This window comes from Trachemys scripta, chromosome 18, assembly GCF_013100865.1.
Source record: "Trachemys scripta elegans isolate TJP31775 chromosome 18, CAS_Tse_1.0, whole genome shotgun sequence".
NCBI lineage: Eukaryota > Metazoa > Chordata > Testudines > Emydidae > Trachemys > Trachemys scripta.
Genome location: NC_048315.1, coordinates 3,113,866 through 3,139,992, shown reverse-complemented (window position 1 = coordinate 3,139,992; position 26,127 = coordinate 3,113,866). Strand labels below are relative to the sequence as shown.

General features: G+C 46.2%; 3 protein-coding genes across 26 annotated transcripts in view; 2 read left to right on the top strand and 1 right to left on the bottom strand.

Annotated features, from left to right (window-relative positions):
- Positions 1-5,787, top strand: part of NCOR1 (nuclear receptor corepressor 1) — a 104,918-nt gene extending 99,131 nt beyond the window's left edge. For 16 of the 17 annotated variants that reach the window (XM_034752328.1, XM_034752322.1, XM_034752327.1 and 13 more), the window contains 4 exons: positions 785-838; positions 2,014-2,235; positions 3,516-3,698; positions 4,557-5,787. In XM_034752328.1, coding sequence (XP_034608219.1) covers positions 785-838; positions 2,014-2,235; positions 3,516-3,698; positions 4,557-4,744 — 647 coding nt within the window. In that variant the 3' untranslated portion in view covers positions 4,745-5,787. The remainder of the gene's footprint in view (positions 1-784; positions 839-2,013; positions 2,236-3,515; positions 3,699-4,556) is intronic. The other variant, XM_034752323.1, reaches the window with a different exon arrangement.
- Positions 5,788-10,012: 4,225 nt separating this feature from the next.
- On the bottom strand, positions 10,013-16,289 carry TTC19 (tetratricopeptide repeat domain 19). Of its 3 annotated transcripts, none has more exons than XM_034752298.1 (10): positions 16,012-16,289; positions 15,257-15,354; positions 14,615-14,725; positions 14,207-14,245; positions 13,931-13,987; positions 13,531-13,592; positions 12,653-12,747; positions 11,918-12,072; positions 11,367-11,529; positions 10,013-10,355 (listed from the first exon to the last, which is right to left on the bottom strand). In XM_034752298.1, the coding sequence occupies exons 1-10, from the start codon at positions 16,244-16,246 to the stop codon at positions 10,222-10,224; spliced, it is 1,149 nt and encodes a 382-aa protein (XP_034608189.1). In that variant the 5' UTR covers positions 16,247-16,289; the 3' UTR covers positions 10,013-10,221. The 3 variants fall into 3 exon arrangements, with proteins under 3 accessions (XP_034608189.1, XP_034608190.1, XP_034608191.1); XM_034752299.1 differs by having other exon boundaries at positions 11,918-12,069; positions 16,012-16,286; XM_034752300.1 differs by lacking the exon at positions 13,931-13,987 and having other exon boundaries at positions 16,012-16,284.
- Positions 16,290-16,391: 102 nt separating this feature from the next.
- The window catches only part of ZSWIM7 (zinc finger SWIM-type containing 7), a 22,751-nt gene continuing 13,015 nt past the window's right edge, over positions 16,392-26,127 (top strand). For 3 of the 6 annotated variants that reach the window (XM_034752305.1, XM_034752309.1, XM_034752303.1), the window contains exons 1-5: positions 16,555-16,698; positions 18,344-18,464; positions 18,807-18,905; positions 21,713-21,734; positions 25,941-26,043. In XM_034752305.1, the coding sequence (XP_034608196.1) occupies positions 18,830-18,905; positions 21,713-21,734; positions 25,941-26,043 (201 nt within the window). In that variant the 5' untranslated portion in view covers positions 16,555-16,698; positions 18,344-18,464; positions 18,807-18,829. Of the gene's footprint in view, positions 16,518-16,554; positions 16,699-16,755; positions 16,983-18,258; positions 18,465-18,806; positions 18,906-21,712; positions 21,735-25,940; positions 26,044-26,127 lie in introns of those variants that run through there. The other 3 variants (XM_034752308.1, XM_034752306.1, XM_034752307.1) reach the window with 3 other exon arrangements.

Sequence of the window (26,127 nt, the reverse complement as noted above, 5' to 3'; positions counted from 1 at the left end):
TTACATAAGTAGGGTCAGTGATGCTGGCATTATTGGTGGTGTTAGACATATGTTAAGCCCATGTTGTCTCATTCTGTGAGAACATTTGTCACAGTCTTTTAATAGCCCTTGGTGGGTATGTGTGATAGGATCCTGCTGTGCTGCACTAATACATTTCAGCTAAACTTTCATCTAGACTTTTAGAATGCTAATCTACTATCCACCACTGTCGTTAGCTGATTATTTGTTTGCTTCATGTCAGTATCAGGTCAATAATCTGCAATCTCAGATTATTAAAGATATTACATAATGTTTGTGTTATAAATCCAATAATTTGAATTAATTTTTCCAGCCATTTCAAAGTAGTTCTAAATGGTCGTAAGTAAATACATACGTGGTATCAAAATTCATATGATACATTCACCAAAATGTGTGTTCAACCAGGGAAATAAACACAGCAGCTTTTTTTTTTTTAAGCATTTTAAAGACCTCCGAGACCAGGAAAACCTTCAAAGGTCAATCTAGTGTCTGAAAGAGTATTTTTAAGGGAAAGGAAAGCTAACAGACAGATTGTGTCTGAGGTTGTGCTTATGGGCCAACATTAAAGATGAACCTCTACACACAGTTTTACTTTACTGAGCAACCTATGGTGCATATTCACAGCACTAAAACCCAAAGGTGAAGTCAAAGCAGATAAAGTTGCAGATTAATGAGAGAAGACTTTTCAAATACTCATACACATTAGTACATGTGTAGAGCTTATCAATAATATAAAACAAACTTAAATGTTGTGTTTTAATTGCAGCAACTGCTCAGCCAGGAACTGAAATATTTAATTTGCCAGCAGTCACTACCTCAGGTAAACCTTTCTGAAACAGTTCTTGTAACAGAATTTGCTGATTGTAATACCTTTTTAATAGGTGTATTAAGAAACTCTGAAAGAAGAAGGGGGGGGGGGGAATGCAGAAATAAGCCAGTAGAGCCCTAAATGTGGAAATTCCTGTTTCAGTACACTAGGGAAAAGCAAAATGAATATAAAAGGGAATTTGAATGTATGTCTAAAGTGCAATTTAAGGAGAAATTTAATTTGTACTAGAGTTTGACTTGTAATTTTCTTGCACTGATGTCATAATCATGCAAATATCTTTTCCTTAGCATCTCATTTAATCAAAATTGTGAACACTTGCAACAAAGTTCTCTACTAAAACAGTTCATAGCTAAATTTATTTTCTGAATTATCATAAACTTTTTATTTAAATAGAAGGAAGAAACTGAGCTATTAAAGTATTTGCTGTATTTACATTAAGTTCTCTGGGTAGCTTCACATCAAGTAAGAAATTGTCCTAAAGTACTCCTCGTTTATTAGTAACTATTAAACACTTCTCCAGTCTCCTGCCTAATCACTGTGCAGTTCATAACTTGTCACTTGTAGAGGCAATTGGAGGTAGTAATCCAAGCTGTGCCACAAACTCCCTCTCTGACTTTGGCAAGTCACATTACCACTCTACCTCCGTTCCCCATCTTTAAAATATTGATTTCCCTTGATGAGGGGGGAGAGGTTGTGAAGATCAGTGTTCTGCCATTTAGTATTTAACTTGTAAAATAATTGTCGCAACATAGAATTTTTATGTTTCATCACGAGAGAAATCCTGTTTTCTGGGTGGTCTCCTTTTATGACCAACATATGTTAATAATTGTCGGTTTTGATTAATATTCTGTCAAAATTGGCATCCTTAACTGCCTTGGCTTTTAGTTTTTAATACACATGTAAGTATCTTATCCTCATGCAAACAGGAGTCTGACATAATTGACATGGCTCTTTAATGTTTGCTGCTGGCATGTCTAAATTGTAGCCATTGTGAGCTGCTTGGTGCATGAAGCTTTGCATAAACTGCTCATCTTTGTTTTTTGTTGTTTTTTTCTTCTTCCTCTGTCCCTTTAAAATCTTCTCCCTTGTCTCTTTGTTATAATTCTTTTGAGGTGTATTTTGTCCTCCCCTCCCATCCTTCCCCTCACAATTTCTTCTTCTCCCAGGTGCAGTCAGTTCTAGGGGTCATTCCTTTGCAGATCCTGCCAGTAATCTGGGTCTGGAAGACATTATTAGGAAGGCATTGATGGGCAGCTTTGATGACAAAGGGGAGGATCATGGAGTTGTAATGTCCCAGCCTATGGGGATAGCACCTGGTAGTTCCAACCCTGCAGTCTCAGCTAATAGCGAGGTCCGTAGAGAGGAAGCTAATCCATCACCCAATTCAGGTGAGAAATCATCTTGCAGCTCCTCAGAATTGCAAGGCCTTGAGTCAGGTAGTAATTGTGGGGTGTAATTGAAGTAGTTAAGAGAGCTTGAAATCATGAAAACTGAGAAATCCATGCTCCCTGACAGTGCTATAGAGGAGACATGTTCACCCCTTGGGTTGGGGACAGGTGCCCCGTTTTTCAGCAATGTCCCCTCCAGTTCAAAGAAGCAGTGCTGGTACTCCAGAGTCTTAGCCAATGTTTCTTTTCTGAAAACATGGGGCTAGGATAGGCAAGGATGGAATGACGGGGGAGGCGGGGGGTTGCGCCTGCATAGCCTTGTGGTATAGAAAGATGCCTACCTGGAACAGCACCTCTAAAGAGTGTACACAAACCTTTGCAAAATGGCTGACTAATGCATTGTAACTGTAGCTAGCATTAGGTGAAAGTAACCTGTCTCTTCAAAGGGAAGGAAATGCGTTACATGGCCCTCTCCACTGAAGAATTAACCCTTTGGTGATAGGAGTGGGGATTTCTAGAGCCCTGCACGGATACAAAATTTATATCCCCAGATATAAATCGATATCCACAGAGCTGCAGATCTATCAGAAACTGTAACAGCGAAAGCAGCAGCATGTTGGGCCACCGCTCCCAGGAGCCAGTGCCCTGTGCTGGCAGCTCCTCCGTTGAGGCTGTACCGCCCCCAACCCCATCCGCTGAGAAGAGCACCAGGCTCACCGGCAGCTGTCCCTGGTTGCGCTAGTGCGTGCAAGCAGCTCGCACACTCCCAGACAGGAGTCCCTTCCATGCAGCAGTCTGCATAACCTGTCTGGGAGGATGCGAGCCACTTGCACACACTAGCGTGACCAGGGACAGCTGTCTGTGAGCCTGGTGCTCGCCTCAGTGGGCAGGGGGCAATACAGCCACATCGAAGGACCTGCCGGCACGGAGCGCTGGCTTCTGGGAGCGGCGGCCTGATATACTGCTGCTTTCGTTGCTGCGGTTCCCGGTAGAGTCCTGCAGCTCTGCGGATACCTTTTTATATCCACAGATATAAATTTTGTATCCGCACAGGGCTCCGTGGATTTCTCAGCAATGGTGCATGAACAGTAAACAGAAGCTATAAGCTGCTACCACCAGAGGGTTAAAGGTAACTCTCCAAGTGAAGAAATCCAGATTGATTTGCTGAAAGGAATCTCTTTATACAATTTAGCTTGATATATGGCAGTTTGGTTATAAATTTATTGAGTCTAAATTGCATTTTTTTTAAATAATCTTTTTACTGTGACTTCCATTTTCAGGAGGGGGAGTTGGCAAGCAGAAGTTAATTGGCAAGTCTAATAGTAGGAAGTCTAAATCTCCTATTCCTGGGCAGGGATACTTAGGAACTGAGAGACCTTCCTCTGTCTCATCTGTACATTCAGAAGGAGATTACCACAGGCAGACTCCAGTGTGGGCCTGGGAAGACCGGCCTTCTTCAACAGGTGAGAAATGTTGCCAGAAATACTACTAAAAAATAACAGAACTAGAATTGGAATCCTGTGGTAAGGTTAGATGTGGAAAGACCCATTTTAAGTGTCTGGGCCAAATCCTCACAGTATCCAGATCCATTAAACAAGGATCTTTTTGAATCAGATATGTGCAGAGTAGCAAACCATCTCTTTACAAGGGAAGACAATGTTCTACCAGGCATTTTAACACCAAAGTAGGTCATTCACACCACAAGTGGTTTAATTAGTCCTCTCAAAAATTGTAATATTCTTTATCAGCAGCTGAGTTGCCTGAGATGAGTGAAATTATTTTTTAATTTAGGAAGTAATTTTTTTCTGTTTTCAATCTGATCCTTGCAACCAACTCTTCACTGTACAGTGAGAGGCACCAGTGGAAAACTGTTTTTGGGAAATTTTTGATCCACAGAGCTTGAAGGATCATTGTAATCCCTGAAACTGAAACCCAGTGTATTATAAAACCAATATTATGAGGTTCATATGCCAAAGAAATGTGGTGAATGACTTGATTTTTTTTTTCCTGCAATGTTCTGAGTTAAAGCTGCACACGTAAACTAAGATAATGATGATAATAATCAAGAGTTGGCCTCCCTGTAAACAAATTACATGTGATCCTGGCTGTTATAAACTAATGGGAATTTTAAGAAGTAAACTTAACTTTTCCCTTTCTCAGGGGTCTAGTGTTAAAATTATTAGGTTCTGGAATCTTGGTGGAAAACGCCAGTGTTGATCTCTGATCTGTCACGTGTCTATTCATGTAGTGAAAACAAAGTTAAGTCATGAAGATCTGGTTGGAGCGATTTGTCTTATTTGAGTTAAACTTTTTTGACTTAGGATCAACTCAGTTTCCTTACAACCCCTTGACAATGCGGATGCTCAGCAGTACACCACCAACGTCCATTGCATGTGCCCCGCCATCCATGAGCCAAGCAGCCACTCACCAACAGAACAGGATATGGGAGCGAGAGCCTGCACCACTGCTTTCAGCACAATATGAGACTCTGTCTGACAGTGATGACTGAACTATGCAGAGTTTTTTTTAGTTTGTGGGTCGAAAAAACTCTATTTTTGACTTATGCCCAAAGGGACTTCCCAAGAGAGCAAGGGCCACACACGAAGAAATGATGGGGAGCTATTTGGAGAGTAAATCGAAAAGATTCCGTCTGCACAGACCACGTGTAGGAGGATCGTGATCGAGGAGGGTTGACGTACTAAAGATAAATATGTAAAGACTTTTTAAAAAGTGGACTATTCCTGTTCTCCATCTATTTGTAAAGAAAACCATAATGTCTTTAAATCATTCTTCTGTAAATAGAGAGTACTTTTTGCAGTGTTTTTTCCCTTGCTATAGTCTCTGGTGTACTTACGTTCAAATCATTGCATAAACCTTGGGGGTCATTTTGTAATTTTGTTAAAGCATTTTCTCAAGTGTAGAGTACTCTTCATACCTTACTCTTCCAACCGACATAGCATCATTGCCCGTTAATGCAATGCCACCTCTTACTGGTGGTGTGCTTCAATTTAATTTTTTCCCTAGACACAGTGGTGTTCAAGCTCTTGTGAAAATGTTGATTTTTAAGACTGACCCCTTAACAAATTCTGTACATTAACATAGTCAGGTCTGCTGGGGTAAGATGATATATTTCTTTGATTTTTAAATTTCTGCCACATTGTACATTTTCAGTGCGGTCAGTTTTATTTAGCAACACTGCAGAAATATTATTGCATGGGTATGTTATGGTTCAGTTTAAAAAGAAAAAACAATCACAAAAAAACCCCAACCAAGCAGCTTCTGGAGTCATACCTCACTGTTATGCACACTGGTAATTTAACTGTACCCCAAAAGACTATTTTAATGTTTTCTGTTTCTGCATTGTATGCAGCTGAAAAAGGCTACTATTTTAACAAATTTTACTACCATATATATCCATATAAATCACAGCAGATTGCTTAAGTGAACAAAGGCTCTGGGTGGGTTGTTGGGTCCATCAAGAAAAATATATCCACTGCTCTAGTTTAAAAAATAATAATAATAAATAAAGCTACTTCTGAGCTTTGTAATCAAGGAACATGAGAGTCAACTTTCTGGGCTCTGACAGCCAGTTTGAAAAAGATACTGTGATTATTGCTCACTTCATTCTAATTTTTAAATGTCTTTTAACGTGCATTTTAAAACCTAGTCCAGTAAGAGAAATGATTTGCATGGAAACCTAATTTTTTATATTGAACCAACCCCTAAACTTTACTTGATAGAGACTCTCTCTAAAAAAAATTGTTTATGGTACTAAAAGAGGGTCTTTTTAATCAGTCATCTGTCAGTGCCTGCTGGAATTAGAGGTCTCTACTGTAGTAATATATTTGTAGTACATGTATACATGCATCTGATTAGTGCGGCCACTGTGTCAGTTGGAATCTGTTTGCCACATGTTTCACTTTCATATGCAAAAAGAACAGAAGTACTTGTGGCACCTTAGAGACTAACAAATTTATTAGAGCATAAGCTTTCGTGGGCTACTGCCCATTTCTTCGGATGCACGAAGTAGCCCACGAAAGCTTATGCTCTAATAAATTTGTTAGTCTCTAAGGTGCCACAAGTACTCCTGTTCGTTTTGGCGGATACAGACTAACATGGCTGCTACTCTGAAACCACTTTTTATATGGTTGCACTGGCCCCAGGACCATGAGTTTAAGTGCTCTGGGGTACAAGGAGACAAGTATTGATATGGGGAGAAAACTATTGAATGGGTGGGTGGCAGGCAAAGTCAACTATTAAATGAAACATTTAAGCAGCATGTCCCTTCAGCAATTGGAACCAAGACCACAATCAGCATTTGTCTCAGGAAGAGGTTGTCAAACTTATCACAATCTTTCATCCTACTGAAGGAGGTTTAATTTTAGACCGGTATTTGCAATTCCTTGTCTGGAAGGTATAAAAATTTGTGTTAGCTGTAACCTGGAGTCCATGCAGGTGCTGTGTTTAATAGGTCTGTGATGCCCTTTGCCTTTAGTTAACAAATGGGAAGAAGTACAGAACCCCTTGTGCTGTAAATCTTTTAAAAGTGTGTTGTACTTTATTGAAGAGAGCCCCAGATTTTCCCAACTGTAGGAAAGAGAAAGCAACAAGAGATTTTAGACTCCTCTCTGCTGGTTTGCAATCTGTCTTGGAAACTTGATGAGCTGTAAGTATTGCAGATTTGCTTTGCTGCTGTCTTTAAATGCTGTATCCTGCAGAGTTAAAATCAGCTGGAAGTGTTAAAATCTTTAGTCCTCCTGAAAATGTGAAAACCCTGAAGCATGTCAGGTGTAAAGTGAACAACTCTGTTGGGAGTCCCTATCCCCCTGATTTTAACTTTCCTTTATTTTCTTAACTCATCTTCAAGGACACTGCTATAAGTTGGTCTCCCCATATTGTGAATTTAAATTTGGGAAAGTGAAAAACGGAGTGCCATTCCAAAGTTGTTCTTTTCTCCTTTCCTCAGTGTAACAAAAACCTCAGTATGTTTCAAATAGAGGCTTGTACCTGCAAAGCCTGTGGTTAATTGTACTGTATGAACATTATCTGTTCTTTAGCCTAATTTACATAAAGGAGGGAAATCTGTGTGATCTCTTTACTGCTGCTGCAAGGTATCCGAACTAAATAAGGGTAGTTAAGCAGCCCCTCGGTTGAGGAATAACCCTCAGAGGCATAGGATAAGAATGGCATTTGCACATCTAATTTTGTTTTTCTTATTGTGAAGCAATTTTTTTAAGGTTGTTCCCCAAGTTTTAATTTTTGATAACACCTAGAGCCTAAGCATTATTAAAAAAAAAAAAAGTCCAGTAGCCTTTGACTATGGAATTACACCTGGCTTGTTTCAAACAGGAAGGTGTCTGTAAATCATGGTTTACAAAAGTAGTTTACTACAAATTCGTAACTGTTGATTTCTGATCAGCGCTTTCACAATGTTTTCATTTTGGTATGTTTAGTGATTCTGATATGAAAACATTTAAGACTTGAAAAAACCCATGCGTCATGCTAAAATTCAGGGTTTTTTTCCACAAAATGTCTTCACTAGACAATGACTTCTGGATTCAGACCAATCAATAAAGGGGATCAGTTCTCAATTTCCTTTTGCTCTGTGTCCCTCTTGTTTCACAGCATCAAGCTGTGTTGATGAGAATGACAGACACACCAATTGACAGAAATAGCTGAAGCAACCCCCTAGGGCACTGAAATTCAAGTAGTCTCAGATTACAACACTAGAATAGACCATTGGAGTTCTAGGAAGTAGAAATCCATCTAGCCAAAAACATGCATCTGGTAACAGCATGCTCATACTACAGTGAATGTGGTATAAAATGCATAGGGTATTTAGTCCTTCATTCTCTGTGGGCACACCTGAGCCTGTAATTGTTGAGTTTGCTCTTCCCTTAGCAATTCATTGTGGAAATAAACGTAAGCTTGGAAATCAGGCTCCTAGCCCTACTAGTCACTAAACTGCCCTAGGAGTTCATGCATGTTTGCTAGAAGGCCAAGCTATGCAAGCTAGAGAAGACCCAACCTGCATGCATTGAAGACTAACTGATCTGCCCAACAACACTAGTGTAAGTAATCTGAACAGTAACAATGTTCAGGTGTGCTCTTGAATATGATGGTGAACAAACCTCTTACCCACTCTGCTTATTGAAAATCCCAAAGCTAGCTCCACTTGTCTGACACTACTTTAAGTAATTCTGCCCCCTTAACTATCCTTGAGATTGTTATAACAATCTTCATTTTATCCTTCCCTCTTGGGTAGGCTTGCTCTGAACTGTTCAAAGGCCACATCTGCATATCAGTACAAAGTACAGTGCTCCAGCTTGAGGTGAGGGGGAGGCACTCCTGTCATTGTTTTTGAGCAGAACAACTTCCCCTTGCAGCAGGAAGCTTCAGGTGTTTAGCAACAGCCAATAATGATTGAGTTTTGTAACCTTTACACTGTGGAAGGAAAATCTTGAACAAGCAGTTAATTGGGTCTGGCTCAGTAAGTGCACTCTGGGAACAGGTAGTGAAACTGAAGTGGATTAATATATATCTGAACAAACAAATGACCTGTCTTGGGAACACAGAACAATCTTCCCCTCACAACAGGTCAATTTGTGGATACTGTGGTCTAGAGGAGACAGATCTGCTCTCTAGGACAGATAGCAGATTTGTTTCCATTTTTGAAAGGTGCTAAGGCAGCTCTCTTAAGGCTCGGTGGCAGTAGTGTAAGTGCCTCACACTCCAGGGAAGGGCTATCATTTCCAATTTACAGAGGAGAACTGAACCAGACTAAGTTATGACATTCCTGAACATGATTCACAGTATTTACCAGCCAACTGTGAATGGGTCCTATTGGTCTTACCATGTATGTAGACAAGAGAAAGGGCTAAAATAGAGAAGCCCACTGAACAATGTGAGGGTGGTATGGTGCATGTTTGTTCTACAACTTTCTGATTTAGTTTTTTTTTAATCCTTTCAGTGGGGCTAGGGTGGGAGAGATTGTTTAAAGACTACAGGAAAGCCACTGCATACTTCCATTCATCAGGCCCTGCTTGAATTGGTTCCTGCAGCTGATTCAGTTTAACTGGACCTCCCTGCAGTTTTTCCTAAAGGTCACATAGCTAGGAGAAAGGGGGATGCCACATGGGTTCCAGCACCACCACCACCACCCCCCCGTGGGGAAGGGGTCCCCTCTGCACAGTTCTGATGTTGGGGGAGAAGTGGCCTCATTTGGGGGCCCTCTTTTATCCCTTCTGCAGCAGTACCTGTTTGACTTAAAGTCCCAGGGTTTATACCCTACCCACTTGATAATCTTTCTATACCATTGCCTCTCCCAGCAGTCTAGCTGAAATGCCTTAAGTGCATTTTTTCCCTGCAGTTAGAAGAAAGAACCATTAATACAGGCCAAGCCTGTTTTTTTTTTCCTTTCTCTCTCTTCTCCGTTAACAGCTAAATGAAACTGCTTTTTACTACCACCCTCTACCCTCCTTCCTTCCATGTAAATAGTTCTGCTGTGCTGGGCAGTAGTAGTGCTCTAGCAGGGTAAAGGGAAAGTGAGAAAGCACTAATGATGATTTTACTGTTTTTGTTGAGGCATTCAGTAGGAGCTCTCATGACTTGTATTTTTTAAAAGGCACATCATTCTGAGCACTGGTCAACACACCCACTGAATCCACTTCCCCTAGTAGTGAGAGACCTCAGATTAAAGCAAAGCACACTTACACTTGGTAATTCAAATACAATTCAGTGCATTCTGTTCATGGACTAATGAGCCAGTCCCCAGCAATTCAAATCAAAGCTTTATTTTGAGTTTGGCAAGACCAGTACCTCCTTCCTTGTACTTAGTACTGAACCTGGAATTGGCTACTTTAGTTCCCACTGAAAATGGCAAGACAGGTCCCAGCCTTCCTGTGCTTTGTATAATCCACCACCTTGCCTTCAGCAGTTTATTCAGTCCAAGATACTTCAAGCCTCCCTCATTTGTGCATCACATGTTCAGTTTGAGTGCTTTCTCCGCCTGGCCAGCTCCGCTAGTTCCTCCTGTATGTGCTGCATGGATGCGGTGTCTCCTTTCAGCTCTGCCTGTTTCAGGGCTTTTCTGTACACCTCTTTTGCTTGCAGAAAGTCTTCTGCATTCAACGGAGGAAGAAAGCAAAGTGAATGTTACACCCACCCCTGCCCCCATCCTAAGCTGAGTGATTACACTTAAAGTACTGCTTGGAACAGTCAGGCACAAACCAGGAAGGACTGGGGTTTAGTTCATGGTTGAAAAGGAATTGTTCTCCATCTAGAAAATAAAAGCCAGCTCTGTCCCATTCCCTTCCCTCATCATTCTTTTTGTACATGAGCAGCTCTCACTAACAGGACCAGCACCTCAGCTAGCCTGTCTCAGGCAGGATCTGAGGATGGAGGAGGTGGGGAGAGTCCCTGCCAGCCTAGAAGCCCACGATTCACTCTTCATTGGCAGCAGTAAGAAAGACAAGCTTTACCAAGGGCTGTTCATGCTTTGCTAGTCAGAGCTACTCCCCTTGTGTGCAGAGTAGGGCAGCAGCCATGTCTGGGCTCCAGAATTTAAGGGTTAGATATGAATCTTGCTCTATGGTTGCAGAGTCTTCAGCCCATGGAACCAACTGTATGAGGGATGGAACACTAGCTGCAGCCAGCCCAACACAGCTACCCCTAGCTTGAGATCTCAGGGATGGGACATGACCGCTGCAGTGTTCTCGGGCAATTACCACTACAGCCAATGCCCAACAGAGTGGGGTGAGTGAGGCAGTGAGTGGCTGTCAAGGAGTGGTGGATAAGAATTCAACTCCTCAATTTAAAAATCACCTGCACCCAAGGCACCAACTCCCCCCCATACCCCACTACAAAACAATCAGTACAGGCATCTTCACTTGCCAGATTAAAATTTGAAAACAGCATAAAATGTTGCTTAAGACAAGCCAGGGCTATTATACGGAGTGGGAAGGAGAGCAGTGCTACAGGAGCGCTGAAGTCCCTGTCCCTTGTTCATTGCCACAGCACAAGCCTTGCTCCCTCTCTCTCCTCTCCCCACCCTCTTACTGCAATCAGGAGAGTTATAAGCAAAGAAATCGCCTTTCCTGTTTAAGCTGCTTGGGCTGGGTGTCAATACTTACCTTTGTGCATCAGAATTCCTGCAAGGTTATTCAGCACCATGTGCTCCTCGGGGTGCTCAGTCTGCTTTGCCAATTCAGATGCCCGCTTCACATGTGTATATGCCTCCTCATAGAGGCCCTGGGCATCCAGCACAGTTGCCAAGTCATTCATCAGTACCACGGTCTGCACCAGGACAGGGAGAGGAAGTCTTAGAGCTGGGGGAGGAGGAGGAGGAGTTTTGCTTTTAGAACTTCACCAATCTCACTGCAGATACAGGGGCCTACAGCTATGGAAGGCTGAATATCCAGCTTAGCCGGCCCTGGCCCACCAGTGCCCAAGCAGCACAAAGGAGGAGGGCTCATACCATCGCCCCATAGATGAATGGGTCAGCGCAATAGGTCTCAGTGCTGGCAGACCAGGACAGATCTAGCTCAGTCCTCCCATGCCTGGACACTGGCACATGTTTACTCTCGACCCCCTGCAGGGGCATGAGCTCACAGCCACTGCTCCAGCATGTGCTATGCTGAGCCCCCCGTGCTTCTTGTGAGTCCAGCCATCAGTCCCTGCTCACCTGGGGATGGGTGTCTCCCTGGACCTCCTTGGAGATCTGCAGCGCCCTCTCATACATTCTTTGGGCCCCAGGCAGCTGTTTGTTGGCCAGGAGGTAGCGACCATATGAGTCGAGGCACAGACCAAGCAGGAGATACGTGTTGGCTCTTTCCTCTGCTGTGAGCAAGAAAAGAGATGGGTCAAAGCGCTTCCCACTTCTCTCAGGAATGGACATTAGACAGCCCCCGGAGGGGATTTTTACCAACACCTGTCCAAGGATTGTCAAAGGATCAGCACTGAGTAATATTGCCAGAGCAGCACCCTCGCACTCCTGAGAAGATCTCTGCCCTGCCTCACCTTACTTAATGGCAAATGCAGAGGGTGAGGCAGAGGCAGCAGGTATGGCTGTGACAAATGGCAGGACAGCTGGGCAGTAAGATAGATTAAGGACTCCATGGGCAGGGAGCCAGTGTGAAGTGTTAGAGCCAGAGCAGACACAGGGAGAATGAAGGAGAAGGTTGGACAGTGGGGGTGGGAGTGCACAGGTGACAGGGTGGTGAAGGAAACAAAGAGATGTAAGATGGGGCAGGGAAGGGAAGGACACAGAGCTTGACTGCAGCTCATGAGAGAAGAAGCCAGTGAGAGAATGGGAGGAAGGGGCTGTAAGAGGCAGGAGAGATACCAATGGCAACATGGGAAGGTCCCTAGAGAGGCAGAAAGCTACACTGATGACAGCAAGAGCCCAGGAGCTTCCTACCTGGGAGGACATCCTCAGGCAAGTCCTTGTATTGGGCTATCTTCTCATCCAGGGTCAGGATGCAGAACTCATAGCCAGCAACAGCCAGCTTGTGTCTGCACAGCAAAGGGCAAAGGTCAGAGCTCAGCAAAGCCCGGCCATTTATCCCACACCAGCAGCGTTAGCTCACTACCACCCCACACTGGGCATTCCTGGGAGACAAGCCACATTACAGTTACCCTGAGGGTCAGTTGCTTCCTGCTGGGACCCTTCCTTCCCCTCCCAATCTGTTGGCTTGGTTCTTGGTCACCTAAGCAAACAGGCCCAGAGTTCTGGCAGCTCTAGAGAAGTAGCCTCCCCCTCTTGCCCACGGGACACAGGGGATGGAGTGTGCCCTGCTGCTGCCCCGGGCCTACAGACAGAGCACTCGCCTACCACGCTGAGAAGCCAGCCGGTCACCAACTACATTTGTAAACACTGAAATTGAGTCCAAAGGCGTTCAGCTGTTCCGTGGGTTTTCTCTGTAAGATCAACGGGACTTGTCCCTACAGCTGTTTGCAGCTATTTCCATCTAAAGTGGCAGAGGACCTAGCTGGAGAGCATGCTACAGATCAGCTGGGCCTTGCCCTGCTGCTGGGACACAGGTGGCCCACAGGTGCCACGTATGTGACTCTCACACACAGGAAGCTCATGAAAGTCACTGACTGAGGTCTCCATGTGGAGAATACCCTATAGGATGGGGAAGCCCCCACCCCCAAGCTAGTAGAACGCCTCCACCCCTCAACACAGGACCTTTTCTCCTCCCCAGATCAGAAGTAAGAGCTTCCCCTGGCCCAAAATCACCACTGGTATCCTGGAGCTAACAATCATCTGCACTCCAGCCTCACCCCGGTACTCACTGGTTCTGAGCAGCATAGATACTGGCCAGCTTGACAGACATTTCAATGATGGCATTGTCATCCTGTCAGGAGGGAGAGGAAGTCAAAGGCACATTAGAGGGGGCAGCCACAATCACTCCTCTCTTTGATCCTTACAGCAGAACCACTGCTTCCTCAGAGACCAGATGCAGGCCAAGATAATGCCCTGTATGTGGTGTAAATGAACAGCTACCTCCAGAAGATACTGCTTGAATGGCAGGGAAGCTCACTGCCACTCCAGTACCAGCAGCTCCCCGTAGGAGGCGCTGTAGGGAATGGTGCAAGGCCACATCTTCCCCGAAGCAAGAGGTAGTGTAAGGAATGCTACAGCAGTTGTGGGGACCTCACGCCCAGCAGGAAGCCTGTGCAGAGAAGCCCTTACCTGCTTCATGTCCCCAGCCAGCAAGAAGCTCATTGCTGCTTTGAAGAGCTTCTCTGCCTAAAACAAAAGTGGAAGTATATTAAAGACCCAGCGCCCAGGGATGCTAGTGGTGGTGCTGGTGCTAGGTAGGGCATCTATGCCTGAAACTGGCCTTAGCAAAATTGTTTAGCATAACCCAGCTGTGAGCCATAATACTTAACATTGTAGGCAGCCCTCTGAAGATCTCAGACACAGTACAGGGCTCTTCACAGACTCAAGTGATAGGACTTTACTCACGCTGTCCAGCTGACCCCTCAGGAACGCAAGGTTTGCCATCTAGAAGAGAAGGAGAAAGCGCTCAGGGATGCCGAAGCTTCACCACGTGAGGCTATTGCTGACCTTAGGCTAGCTTTGCACAAAAAAGTTTCCCCCTCTTTTTACCTGCAACTTCCACCCAGCAAAAACATGTTACCAGCTGCTGAAATTACTGCCCAGTGGAGGGCAAGGGAAGTAATAGGAATATAAAAACAAGACTGCAAGAGAGTCCAGGCCCCAGCTACCCCAGCCAGCCATGTCATACAATCCCAATCATAAATGTATCAAGCTCAGAGGTTTGAGCCCATGCTTGGGACAGAGAGACCGAGACCACATCCATGGCAGCGGTGAGGACCCCTGTCTCACACACAGCTTTCCTGGGAGTATTACCAGGTCATAGGTATAGATGATGGCTTTCTTGTTGTCTGACTGATGGGAGAGTCGGACGGCTTCGTGCAGAATCCGCTCTGCTTCCTCAAGCTCCCCCTTCATGATGCTGAGCTGGAAGCGGAGAGAAGGGAAAATCTACGATGATTAGAGATCCCAGCATGTGGGAATGCTGATCCCAGTGTACCGGCAGGCCAAGGAAGGGTGGCACTGTGCAGGTGAACACATCTGTGCCAATACTGCTCACAAGAGCAGAGACAGAACAGCATAAACTGCCAGATGCTGCTCTGATCAATGTCATGGGAAGAGCAGTTCATCTCTGCCCTCCTTATGGACTCCTCAGTGCTAGCTGATACTTGGGCTCCCTCCCCCCATCCATGCCTCCAAGTGTCTGGACTGGCTCATTAATAGGATGCATAGCTGAGAGTGCTGAGTTCATCTCACAAAAGGCCTCCCGGTAGGCTCTCGCAGTAGAAGTGCCCAGCAATTCCTCACCAAACCAGTATGCTTATTTCACTGAAGTTAGTGTATTTAATAAGAAAGCTACGTGGGTAAAAAGTTGGGGGGTCTGTGGCTGGTCTGTGACTAGAGCTCTTGAGGCTGTGCAAATGCAACTAATAGTAATCTAGGGCCTTGTGAGCTTACCTTGGCTTTCTTCAAAAGGAATATAATGGTGTCTTCAGTCCCAGCACTGTCCCCTTCCTTTGTCTCTTCCTCAGCATTTTTAGAGAACAGGGAGAAAGCTGGGAAGAGAAACATTTGACTGGATGAACTTGGATCTCGGCTATGGTGACAGCTGAGAGGGTTTTGTCCTTCTCTGCCAGGGGGAGCATGGACTTGGGAATCCCTTCAAACAGCAGGTTTGGCTCCACTGCTTAGAGTCACCCACCCAGTGCCACTTCCACCCCACTGTTACTTGTAACAACCCCCCATTTCCACTGCACTCACATGCAAGGATGTATCCCATACCCCACAGTACCCTGACCCCATCACCTTCACCCCTGAGCCTTCCATCTCACACCTTCCCCCTTCCCCACCTTCCTGCTCCCAGCTCAAGTTCCATATCAGCTCCCCTCCCACTCTGCCCTCCCCTCCTGTACCTACAGGCCAGGCACTGCCTCTCCCCACCCTGACTCCCAATAATCTCCTCACTTACCAGTCTCCTCCAACAGCCCCCTCTGTCTGCCAGGTCCCCCCAGACCCCCACCTACCACTCCCAGCCCCTATCAATAACCCCCCACTGCCAGGCCCCCACCTACCAGCCCCCCAATGGTCCCCAATAGCTCCTGTGCCATCCAGGCCCCCAATAACCTCTCAGCCCCCAGCAACCCCCAATAACAGACCCCCTCAGCCCCCGACCCTCCCAGCAACCCCCAATCACCGACTCCCGTTGCTCTCACCCGCCAGGGCGGCCAGGACGCCCCCGGGGCTGGGACCCCGCAGGGACCCCGCTCTCCAGGCGGCCCCGCGCCTGCCCGGGGCCTTGTCCCAGCGGGCCGGCAGGCGCGCCCCGCAGCAGCGTCTCCCCACGGCCGCCAGCAGCCCCGGCCCCCTGCGCAGCGCCGCCAACATGCCCGGCGCTCGGTCCCGGGCCGGGGAAGAGCGACTAAAGCCGAAGTGGCGGGCTCTGGTCATGTGACCTGCCCGGAATCACCCCCCCCCACGGCGGAAGTAGCGAGTTCATGTGACCAGGAAGGGGGCCAAGGGGAAGTGACGTTTCAAGGTCATGTGACCAGTTCAGCGGGGGTGGGGGGCGCAGCGCTGGGGGTTGGGCCCGAGCCAGGCCCCAAACAGGGGATTGGCAGTGGTGCGGGGGCCCCGCAGGCAGGCACGTCCCCTCCCAGCATGCCCTGCGGCCCCGCAGTGACATATCCCCTCCCAGCATGCCCTGCGGCCCCGCGGAGAGGTATGTCCCACCGTGCCTTGCGGCCCTCACAGGCGCCATGTCCCAGCATGCCATGCGGCCCAGCAGTGACACTCCCCTCCCAGCATGCTGTGCGGCCCTGCAGTGACATAGCCCGTCCCAGCATGCCGTGCGGCCCTCACAGGGAGCCATGTCCCAGCATGCCCTGAGGCCCAGCAGAGAGGTATGTCGCATCCCAGCATGCCCTGCGGCCCAGCAGAGTGGCATGTCCCATCACAGCATGCTGGGTGGCCCCCACAGAAGAGAGGCATATCCCAGCATGCCATGTGGCCCCACAGAGAGGCATGTCCCATGGGGCTGCCAGCCCTCCAGGATTGTCCCGGAGTCTCCAGGAATTAAAGATTAATCTTTAATTAAAGATTATGTCATGTGATGGAACCTCCAGGCAGACATCCAACCAAATTGGCAACCCTAATATCCCAGCATGCTGTGTGGCCCTGGAGAGAGGTATGTCCCAGCATGCCTTGATCCATCTTGAATTGAGCAGATGTTTCTGCCTGCCCCCTCATAAGCACATCAGGGCGAGCTCATGTAAGGTGTAGAGGAGCAATGCACTTGCTGTGCCAAAAGAGACAGTGCTTTGGGTGGATGGGATGTGTGAAGGCCCTTTTGTGGACAATTCCTGGCTGTTACTAATGATTTTAAATTAATGGAGATATCCCATTTCCTAGAACTGGAAGGGACCTTGAAAGGTCATTGAGTCCACCCCCTGCCTTCACTAGCAGGACCAAGTAATGATTTTGCCCCAGATCCCCAAGTGGCCCCCTCAAGGATTGAACTCACAACCCTGGGTTTAGCAGGCCAATGCTCAAACCACTGAGCTATCCCTCCCCCCCCCGATAACCAAGTAATGATAATTGAGAGCTGAGGCTGGAGAGTTTGTCCTGTGAAGCCCTAATTCTCCAGTCCCTTGCTCCTCGGTTTCTAAGGTGGAATCACTTGACAAATTAGGCTGTCTCTGATAGTGTTGCCACCAGTCTGGGTTTTGGCTTCTGTGTCTGGCTGCCATTTAGGGGTGCCAGGTGCCTGTTTTTTGACTGGAAAGCTAGTTGGAAAGGGGACCTGGCAGTGTCCGATCAAATGTACTGACTGGACACCAAAAGTCTAGTTACTGCTGTGACAGTTTGCTCCTCCCCCCGCCCCGAATGCCACTTGATGTGCTGGGATGCCAGTGAGTCAGCCTGTTCTGCCAGCCTGGGTCCCCTTTACCTGCTCTTGCTGGGCTAGGCTCATAAGCCTCTTCCAGCCAAGTACACAGGCAGGGTCACGCCCGGCTGCACAGAGAGACAGAAATCCGCTCTGGAAAGATTCAGCCTTAGGAGCTTGCCCCAGCACTCTGGTGCCCACTCCCTTTAAGGAGTACAGACCCAAAGGTTTTATGAAATTCGCCCCCTCCCTCGGTGTGGAGGAAGATATACACAACTTCTTGCCCTCCCAGTTAGAAATTACATAAAACTGGGTTATATTATAAACAAGAAATAAGTTTATTAACTACAAAATGTGACTTTTAAGTGGCAAAGAGGTAGCAAACAGAACAAAGCAGATTACCAAGCAAATAAAACAAAGCATGCAAACTAAGCTTGATTCACTAAAGAAATTGGTTACAAATAGTAATTCCTCGCCTTAGATACTGTCTTAGGTAGAGTCCTTCACAGGCCAGATATCTTTCCAGCCTGGGTCAAGCAGGTCTTTCCCCCATCAGTTCCAGTCCTTTTGTTTCCAGGCATTTTCAAGTATCTCTTTGGGCGGGAAGGCGGAGGAGAAAGGAACTGAAGACCTTGACTGTTTTCCTCCCCCATCTTATATAGGATTTCCATAAGGCAGGAATCCTTTGTTTGATTCCCCCACCTCCCAGTGGAAAAGTTCAGCAGTCCAGCCTCTGCCTGGGAGCAACCGAGACAAGTCACCGCTTGCAGGGAGCCACCTGAGGTGAGCGCCGCCCGGATCTGACACCCCCTCCCATGCCCCAACCCCTTGCCCTGAAACCCCTCCCATGCCCCAACCTCCTGTCGGCCCCGCACCAATTGGATTATAAACCAGAATTTCAATGAAGATCAGGAAAGACAGGTTATAGAACTTTCCGGTTGGTGAAGTGCTGGATAAAACAGCTTTTACTGTATAAGAAGTGCTGATAAATAATCAGTTCCCTTCCCTTTGCCTTATCTGGGGGTTGACATCATCCTTCATCCTAATAAACTGTCTCTAGTTACTGTTTCTGTGATGACTATTGATTTCCCAACTTCTCCCTGCCCTCTGCTGTTTTGATTACAGGGTTCGGTTGAGTGTTGAGGACGATGGAGGCCACTTTGCCGGCAGTGGCAGAGGAGCTTTTGAAAGAGATAAAAAAGGCTTTCCAGGAGACTTCGCATGGTATGTGGAGAAAAACACAGTCATACCGGGGTGTTTGTGGTGCAGTCATAGCCTGGATAAGACGCTGAAAAGCTTTGAGATCCCATGTGAAAAAAAACACTCCTGCCCCGTGGTGCCATAGTCTGTCTGTAAAGAGACATGGCTACCCATGGTGGTTTATAAATACCAATAACGTCATAGCTTTCTGGGGGTCAGGCATTCAGCATAACCTTGCTCAGATCTTCTGAGGCCCTAAGGAATATGTGGCCTTCAAAGAACATAAAGGGGCTTGAGCTTCGGAAAATGCTGAGCTCTTGCCCTTTGAAAATGGGGCTCTTTTAAAGGGACCCAAATGGGATGCCCCAAAATTGGGGCACCCAAAATCCATAGTCACTTTTGAAAATGGAGGCTGTCTCGTAGTTACTTGTAAGCATCTCATTTCAGCAGCATTGTACAGCCAGTATTGTGAAGCTTTTTCGTTCTATGCCTTCGAGACTTTACTGCATGTGGGTCGTCCATACTTCCAGTTTCACCTCTGCTAGGCCAACTTTCTGAGGCTTTAAGAGGTTGAAATCCTTATTTATGGCTGCACTGTTAGCTTCAGTGTCAGTTACTTGTGGTGACAGTGGTGGAGATAGAACTCTTGAATGGGGATGCTAATTTGCATATCATTACCCAGAATTCATGTTCATGGCTATTGCCATAGTATTTCTATGTACTCACAGTCTTACTAACTTCAAAGCCAGTGACAAAACAACCTATACAGAAATGTTGTTCCAGTTAACCAGCAGAGGGCACTATACTACTGATCATGATGGGCTTCTTGTTCAGAGGGCAGTAAGCAGCCCAAGCCAACAGTTAGGTCCTGGCCAATTAGAGCAGCTAGTATGGAACAATTGCTATTCGCTGCACGCTGCGTTACTGAGATATTTCTGTAACCCACGTTGAAAGAGTCCTGTGGTGTGTGTTTAGATGGCAAATAGACCAAGTGGCGCCTGCAGAAATGGAGTGTCTATTTAAAGAATATGTTCTGCCTAAGCCAGAACCAAAGGAAACAGAAATACAGGGAAGCCCATTTGACCGTCCCATTTAAAGGAATGGCACTGGATGGCTAGTTAGCATCGAAACTGCCCCAGTGACTGAACCGATTTTCCTGGAGCTCAGTGTATGTGCATTATGGGTATTGTCAGGTTAGTTTAGGTCCACAATCTAGGTTTGATTTTGTTCCATTTTATAAAGGATTTTGTACAAAGGTAATGTGAAACCAACAACAACAACAAAAAAATCAAGAAGGGCTTTTTAATATTCCCTTGGAATGCTGGTAATATTGTACTGGGACCTGAGAACCAGAAAATGAAACCAACCAGTCTAGTTTCATTATCCAAATTGAGTAAGGTTGGAAAAGTCAGCTAACATCAGCCGTGGAGAATACATTAGACTGTTAGACTGTTAGAATATTACAGATGTCCCAATCCCTGAGTGACATCCACGTGGGTAGACCCCCACACCCACCCTGAATCCCATTGGAGGTAACTAAAGGATCAGATTGCAGGATCGGGGCTAAACTGTTAAGTAAAACATGTTGAGGATTTTTTTTTAATGTAATTACTCACTTTAACAAGTACCCCTGTTAAAAAGAGACATTTTTCTATGCTCAAAATCAAAAGCTACAAAACATCGGAGATGTCCGAGACTGTGCTGGGAAAGGAAAAGCACTGTTAAAAGACTAGAATTTATATGCCACAAATTTATCAAGTGACAGTTTGATTCCAAGGTAAACTTGCAAGGGAATCAGCCTGGTAATGTGAAGTGCAAGTTGTTAAAACCTTCAGGCGTTTCTTACAATTTTTAGATGTAGGATATTAGAAAAGTACATGTATTTGTGACTCCATATTACTCTTTAAAATTCATCACTGCAGCTCTGAATCATTTTTAAAAATGTCTGCACTTAATGTAGGTCCTACATATAAGAAGTCATATTGAACATGCACAGTTTTGTTTATATGTGTAAGCTACATAAGGAGTGGCAATTGGTTGTTAGGTTGATTTAAAAAGAAATGTTTCAAAGGCATTGGGAGACTCTTGTGACTATATTAACTGGGGAGAGCCCAGCATACTGTGACTGGCTTCTGCTCAGGGGTGCATATCTGGGGTGAGATCTGATGCTGGAGAGGGGCCAGGACTGGAATAGTGGGGAATGTTGCAGATCAAGATTAAGGGACACCTGCAGAACTGTGTGTGAGGGACCCGGGACTGAAATAGCAAAGGATGCTTCTGCTGAAATGAAAAGACACCTCATTGTTTTCAAATCTGGTGTAGTCTTGCGCAGCAGCTAGAACCTAGGAACTTGACTGTTGGCCCCTCCATCTCATGAGGATCCGTGGATGACTCGTCTGAAACCATTCCAGCCCAGCATCCCCTATTGCTGAGCCCAGGAGTCAGCAAAAATGGACACTGGTTTTTGCACCCCACAAACAGAGTTCCCCCCAATGCACTGTCCATGTGTTTTTAATCTGAGCAAACAGGGGCTACCTGTCGTGCTTTAAGAGGTAGGAGGGTCATTCTTCACTATCAGCATCTGCCTGGAATTCTGATGCCATCACCACTGCGGTCATGTATTGTGAATTCTCTCCCCTAACAAACCACTGCACTGCTTCCTATGTCTCTCTGTGGTTAGGGAGGTTGGATTGATCACTGTAGGGGACAACCCTGCATGACCTATGGGGATGGACAAAGTGGAGCCCACGGGGCCTCTTTCTGTCTCTGATTTCAGAGGATCTTTTGCAAAATGTTTAGCAAAATGAAATGTCTTTGTCTTTTTGTTGCAGTTCCTGATGATCTCCTGCTGGCGTAAGTACTTTCTGCTCTGCTCCTCATCCCTTCCTAGAGGACACTCTCAAGTACTTTATAGTTTGCTTTTTTCCCCTCTGCTGCCTTATGTCTTTTTCTGTTTGACCAGCAGGCGTTTCTTGTGGAAATGTAGCTAAATTTTTAACAGATGGTGGAATTGAATGTACAAGCAGCCTATTTGGGAGGTTTCCCCGGGGCTCTTCAGGTTCCCCAGTGTCTCCCAGCCATAGTGTGAGCTCGTGTTGTAAAGCATTCTAAGCAAGGATGGACTGGACATCCAGGGACCTGGGAGATCTCTCCAGAGTCTTAAGGCCAGGTTCAGACCAGGTGTAAGGAGATATGACTTCAGTGAAACCAAAACTTTCTTTCCAAATCACCCTTCCAGAGCTTCACATCTCCTGATGCCTTTATGCTGTTGTGAGCACAGCAGCTTCTTCGGGTTGCCCTCTCTGTCCAAGCCAGAGGGACACGTGGTTGTAAAAGAGGGAAAGAGAAAGGAACCTATAAATGTATCCACGCAAAATAACTGGCACCTGGAAGGTCATGCTCAGAGTCCCATTACTGCCAAGATGCCTGTGGAAAAGGGAGGCCGGGGCTGGCTTTCAGTACCTTGATCTGAGCCTGGAAATGTGTCAGCCATAACCCAGCAATGCCCACAGCCAAGGGACTGAGTGGCACACAGCCCCCACCCCTCATTGATCCATGGCAGTGCTAGTACAGAAGCAACATATGCAGGAGAACACACTTTTACGGTCACACTGTGATGCTGCATTCTGACCTGATTATGGTTTCAGACAGGCAGGGGTTGACCAGAATCTTTCAGGCCTCATTGGCTTTGAAAATGAGGTTTCCAGTGTATCACTGGTAAGTGGAGTGGGGTGAAATGTTTTTGACGAATAGTAAATTTGGTGAAAATGCATTTTGGGTGGGGGGGCATCGAAACTGTTCGCAAGTTGGGATTGAATTTTGTGAATAGTCTCAGCTGAAAAACAATGGAGAAAATTTAAAAACGTCGAAACGGTTTGTTTTGACTTTTTGTTTTGAAGGGGCACCTCGTTTGGAAATTTAGCTAATTAAAAAGGGGTGACAAATATTAAAAAATGACACAAAATGAAAAACCAAAAAAAAAAAAGGAGGGTAAATGAAACATTTTGTTCAACCTAAATTTTTTTGGCATTTTTGTTTTGGCAAGAAAAAACAACAAAAATCAGTTTTGGCTTGAACTGAACCAAATTTTGGGGGGGCTTGATCCTCAAACTTAAAAATCAATTATTCGCTCAGCTCCTCTGGTAAGAGTCTCACTGCTTTTCTGTAGGTTGAGAGAATCATTCATTTTTACTCCAGGGCTCCCTGTCCTCCATGGGCCATAACTGGGCTTGGAAGAGTTAGATGTTACTTGATAGATGTCAGAACTGTTGATTTCTTTCTCAATCTTAAAAGTGAAGAGGAGGGAAAAAAATCTCATTGTAAACTGAGTAAAGTTATTTTAGTGGAATTCCACTGATAACTTAATAACTGTTGATTATTAACTACTGTCCCCCGCCCCTGCTCAGTTGCCACCAATGCCCTCTGGCTCAGGAATATTCTAATTCTATTCCTGAATCTGTTCTGAATCTCACCTCCTGCAGGCACTGCATTTCAACTTGGCCGCTGAGTTATTTCCTGCTAGTACAAAGACGTATATTGATAAAACTATATTTAGGGAAAAATCTCCAAAATCTCTGCAACAACCATTGAAATTCATTCAAATCAACCCGTCCCAACTGTAAACCCAATCTAATCATTAAGGAATGTGTCATGCTGGGAATCCTTCCCAACCTCCCACTCTTTCCTTTGATGAAATCGCTCCCTGTTTGCTTTGAATTTCTGCCTCTCCTCCAAGAGTAGGTCTGGCTGTTCGGCATGTAATCAGTGACGTAGTCTTGCGCCAGTTGTGCTGCTGAGAACGTAGAGCTCTGTCTCGGGTTCGTTGTGTCTTGACGGGGATAAAGCACATTCTTCCCAGAATAAGAGGCTTTTCTGCTTCCTTCTGTTCTTGTTTTTAACCATCTCTTCCTTCACACATCGCCTTGTTTGTTGTTTACCTTTGTGACTGATCCAGCCTGCACGGGTTTTTCTCTGTGGATAAAGGGTCGATAAAGCTTATCTTTATTACCTCTGAACTCTTTGGAACGCAGTCAAACCAGCAGGATGTACAGATCCAAAATAACTTTTAAGCCTCTGAGCTGTTTGGACAACAGGTTAAGGGCTCAGGTATCCATAGCTGGCACACAGTTGATCATATAGCCCTACGTGATGTCTAACACATGCAGATAAAAGCCTTTCTGCAGGGGTGCTGAATGGAACTGCCTCAGAAGGAATACAGAAACTCTAGTCTCCCAGTGGAAGTCACAAGCGTCCGCCCTGCTGACAAATGTGCATCATCACAATGGAACAGCAGGAGGAATTCTCTAGTCATTTTCAACCCTTGGAATATGAGCAGGAAGCATCCGGATAGACTGTCACTGTGCCTGGGCTTAGCCATATACAGGGGAGAGAGTGAAGTATTTCTCCCTGGCCTTCAGCTTTGTACTTTCCCAGCTTGCTTTGGGGCGAAGCAGAGCGCTGACTTACGCCTCAGTTATGAGACTCAGCCTATGACACGACCATTGTAAACTAATCCAATCTCATGCTTCAGGGCATGAGCTAATTTCTCCTGGGGTCAGGAAGGCGTCCCCTTGCCCCATCCTCTGTTGCACAACAGACTCATTCATTTCCTCCTTAGTATGAGGCATCAAGTGTTGGTCACATCTGGAGGCAGGAGTCCAGACTGACTGGACCAATGATCCCACCTGGGACAGTGACCCCTGTGCATGCTTAGGCTGCTCTGTGTGCCAGAAGCACCAGTTCCCTTTCCCCATGCCCACACACTTGGTTTTTCTAATGCTGCTCCTGTTTGCACCCTCACTGATAACCGGTCTGACAGCGCCATGGCTCTCTGCTGTCTGTCAGAGTGGAGTGCAGCCAGTGGGCCTGTACCTCTTCCACTTGCCAAATTCAGCTGCAGGGGGAGTTGGCACTTGGCTCCTCTTCCAGGGCCCGACATTAGGTTTTTCGTACCAGCTCTCCTGCTGCGACTGCCAGGAGTGCCGCTCCCCTGTGGGGAAGTCTCATGTAGACAGGGCAGCTGCTGGTGTTTTTTTTACCATGGTGTTATCTAGACCCGCTCGGAGCAGGGGTAGGTGTCACAGTGGTTTAAATGCTAGTGCTTTGGCTGTACTGTGGCTTCCACTCTTGCAACTGCCAAAGCCTGCCCTGGTGATAGCAATGCTGAGAGCCTCCCTTAGACACCCCTGTGGATAAAGGAAGCCTGGGTCCCCTTCCCTCATGCCCCATTTGTGATAATCAGTGGCCTTAAAAGGACACTATCAAGTTAAAAATCCCCAGTTAAAGCCAGACCCTTACCTGTGTGGCTGATAATAGCTTGTGTCCGCAGAGTTCAAAGACCAGACCTGAAATCGATGCCCCTTTTTTCACTTTAGTTGGAGACAGTGACCATTTCACTCTTTGGGCCTCTTGCGCTTGGCCAGAGCTGCTGGGTTGCAGGTCACAACACTGGAGAAGGGACATGTCCTCCCCATATAGAACCTGTTATTTGTCAGCTTTAAAGAAGAAAAACTTCAAAAACAATTTAAAATAAATTAAATCTTATTGCGGGGGTTGAAAAATCTTGGGGGATTGTTTGTGATTGGGATGGAAAGCGGGCAGTCTCTCTCTCATGTTCTTATCTTCCACCCTAGACATGAGAATATGAAAACCTTACGGATCCTCTCAGTGGGTGGGATCTGTCCCTCCAGAAACAGCCCCACATGCCAGCAGCAGTCAGGTTGTTTCCTGGAGTTGGGGCTGGGATTGGCAGTCCCGTGGGAGAACCTGAAGAAAGGAGAGAGAATGACCAATGTGCTTCGCTGCTCCTAATCAGGTTTTATTTGGGGGCGTTGAGCACATCACACTAAGGCGGTGCTGGGATGTTTGCCAAATACCTTTAGAGATGCACTGGGGATCCCTGGCCATACACATTGTGGGCTCTGCTTGGTTCAATGACCTTTTAGAAAGTAATCTTGCTCCCATCAGAGCCAATGACAAGACTCCAATTGATTTCAAGAGGAGCAGGAGTGGGCCCTACATTTGCAGCACAGCCTAACCCAGGGACCTCTTCTCTTCTAGGCTGAAATTTGTATTTGGCTCATCTGCTGTGGCGGCCTTGGATTTGGTTGATCAACACTCAGTCACGCGAATCGTGTCTCCTAGTGGAAGGGCCGTGTACCAGGTACAGACCAGGCTTTCTCTCGGCTCACTCACAAGTTCTCTAGTCTCTTTTGGTTGCTGTCTGCCCACGTGGCCCTGTGCCACG

Bases quoted from the DNA above. Each gene is read 5' to 3' on its own strand.
- TTC19 (XM_034752298.1), bottom strand. From the start codon at position 16,246: ATGACCAGAGCCCGCCACTTCGGCTTTAGTCGCTCTTCCCCGGCCCGG. The intron at 14,726-15,256 runs GTAAGCTCACAA...CTCCGCTTCCAG, and splicing joins TCCTTTTGAAGAAAGCCAAG to CTCAGCATCATGAAGGGGGA. The intron at 12,748-13,530 runs GTGAGTACCGGG...TTTGCTGTGCAG, and splicing joins ATCTATGCTGCTCAGAACCA to ACACAAGCTGGCTGTTGCTG.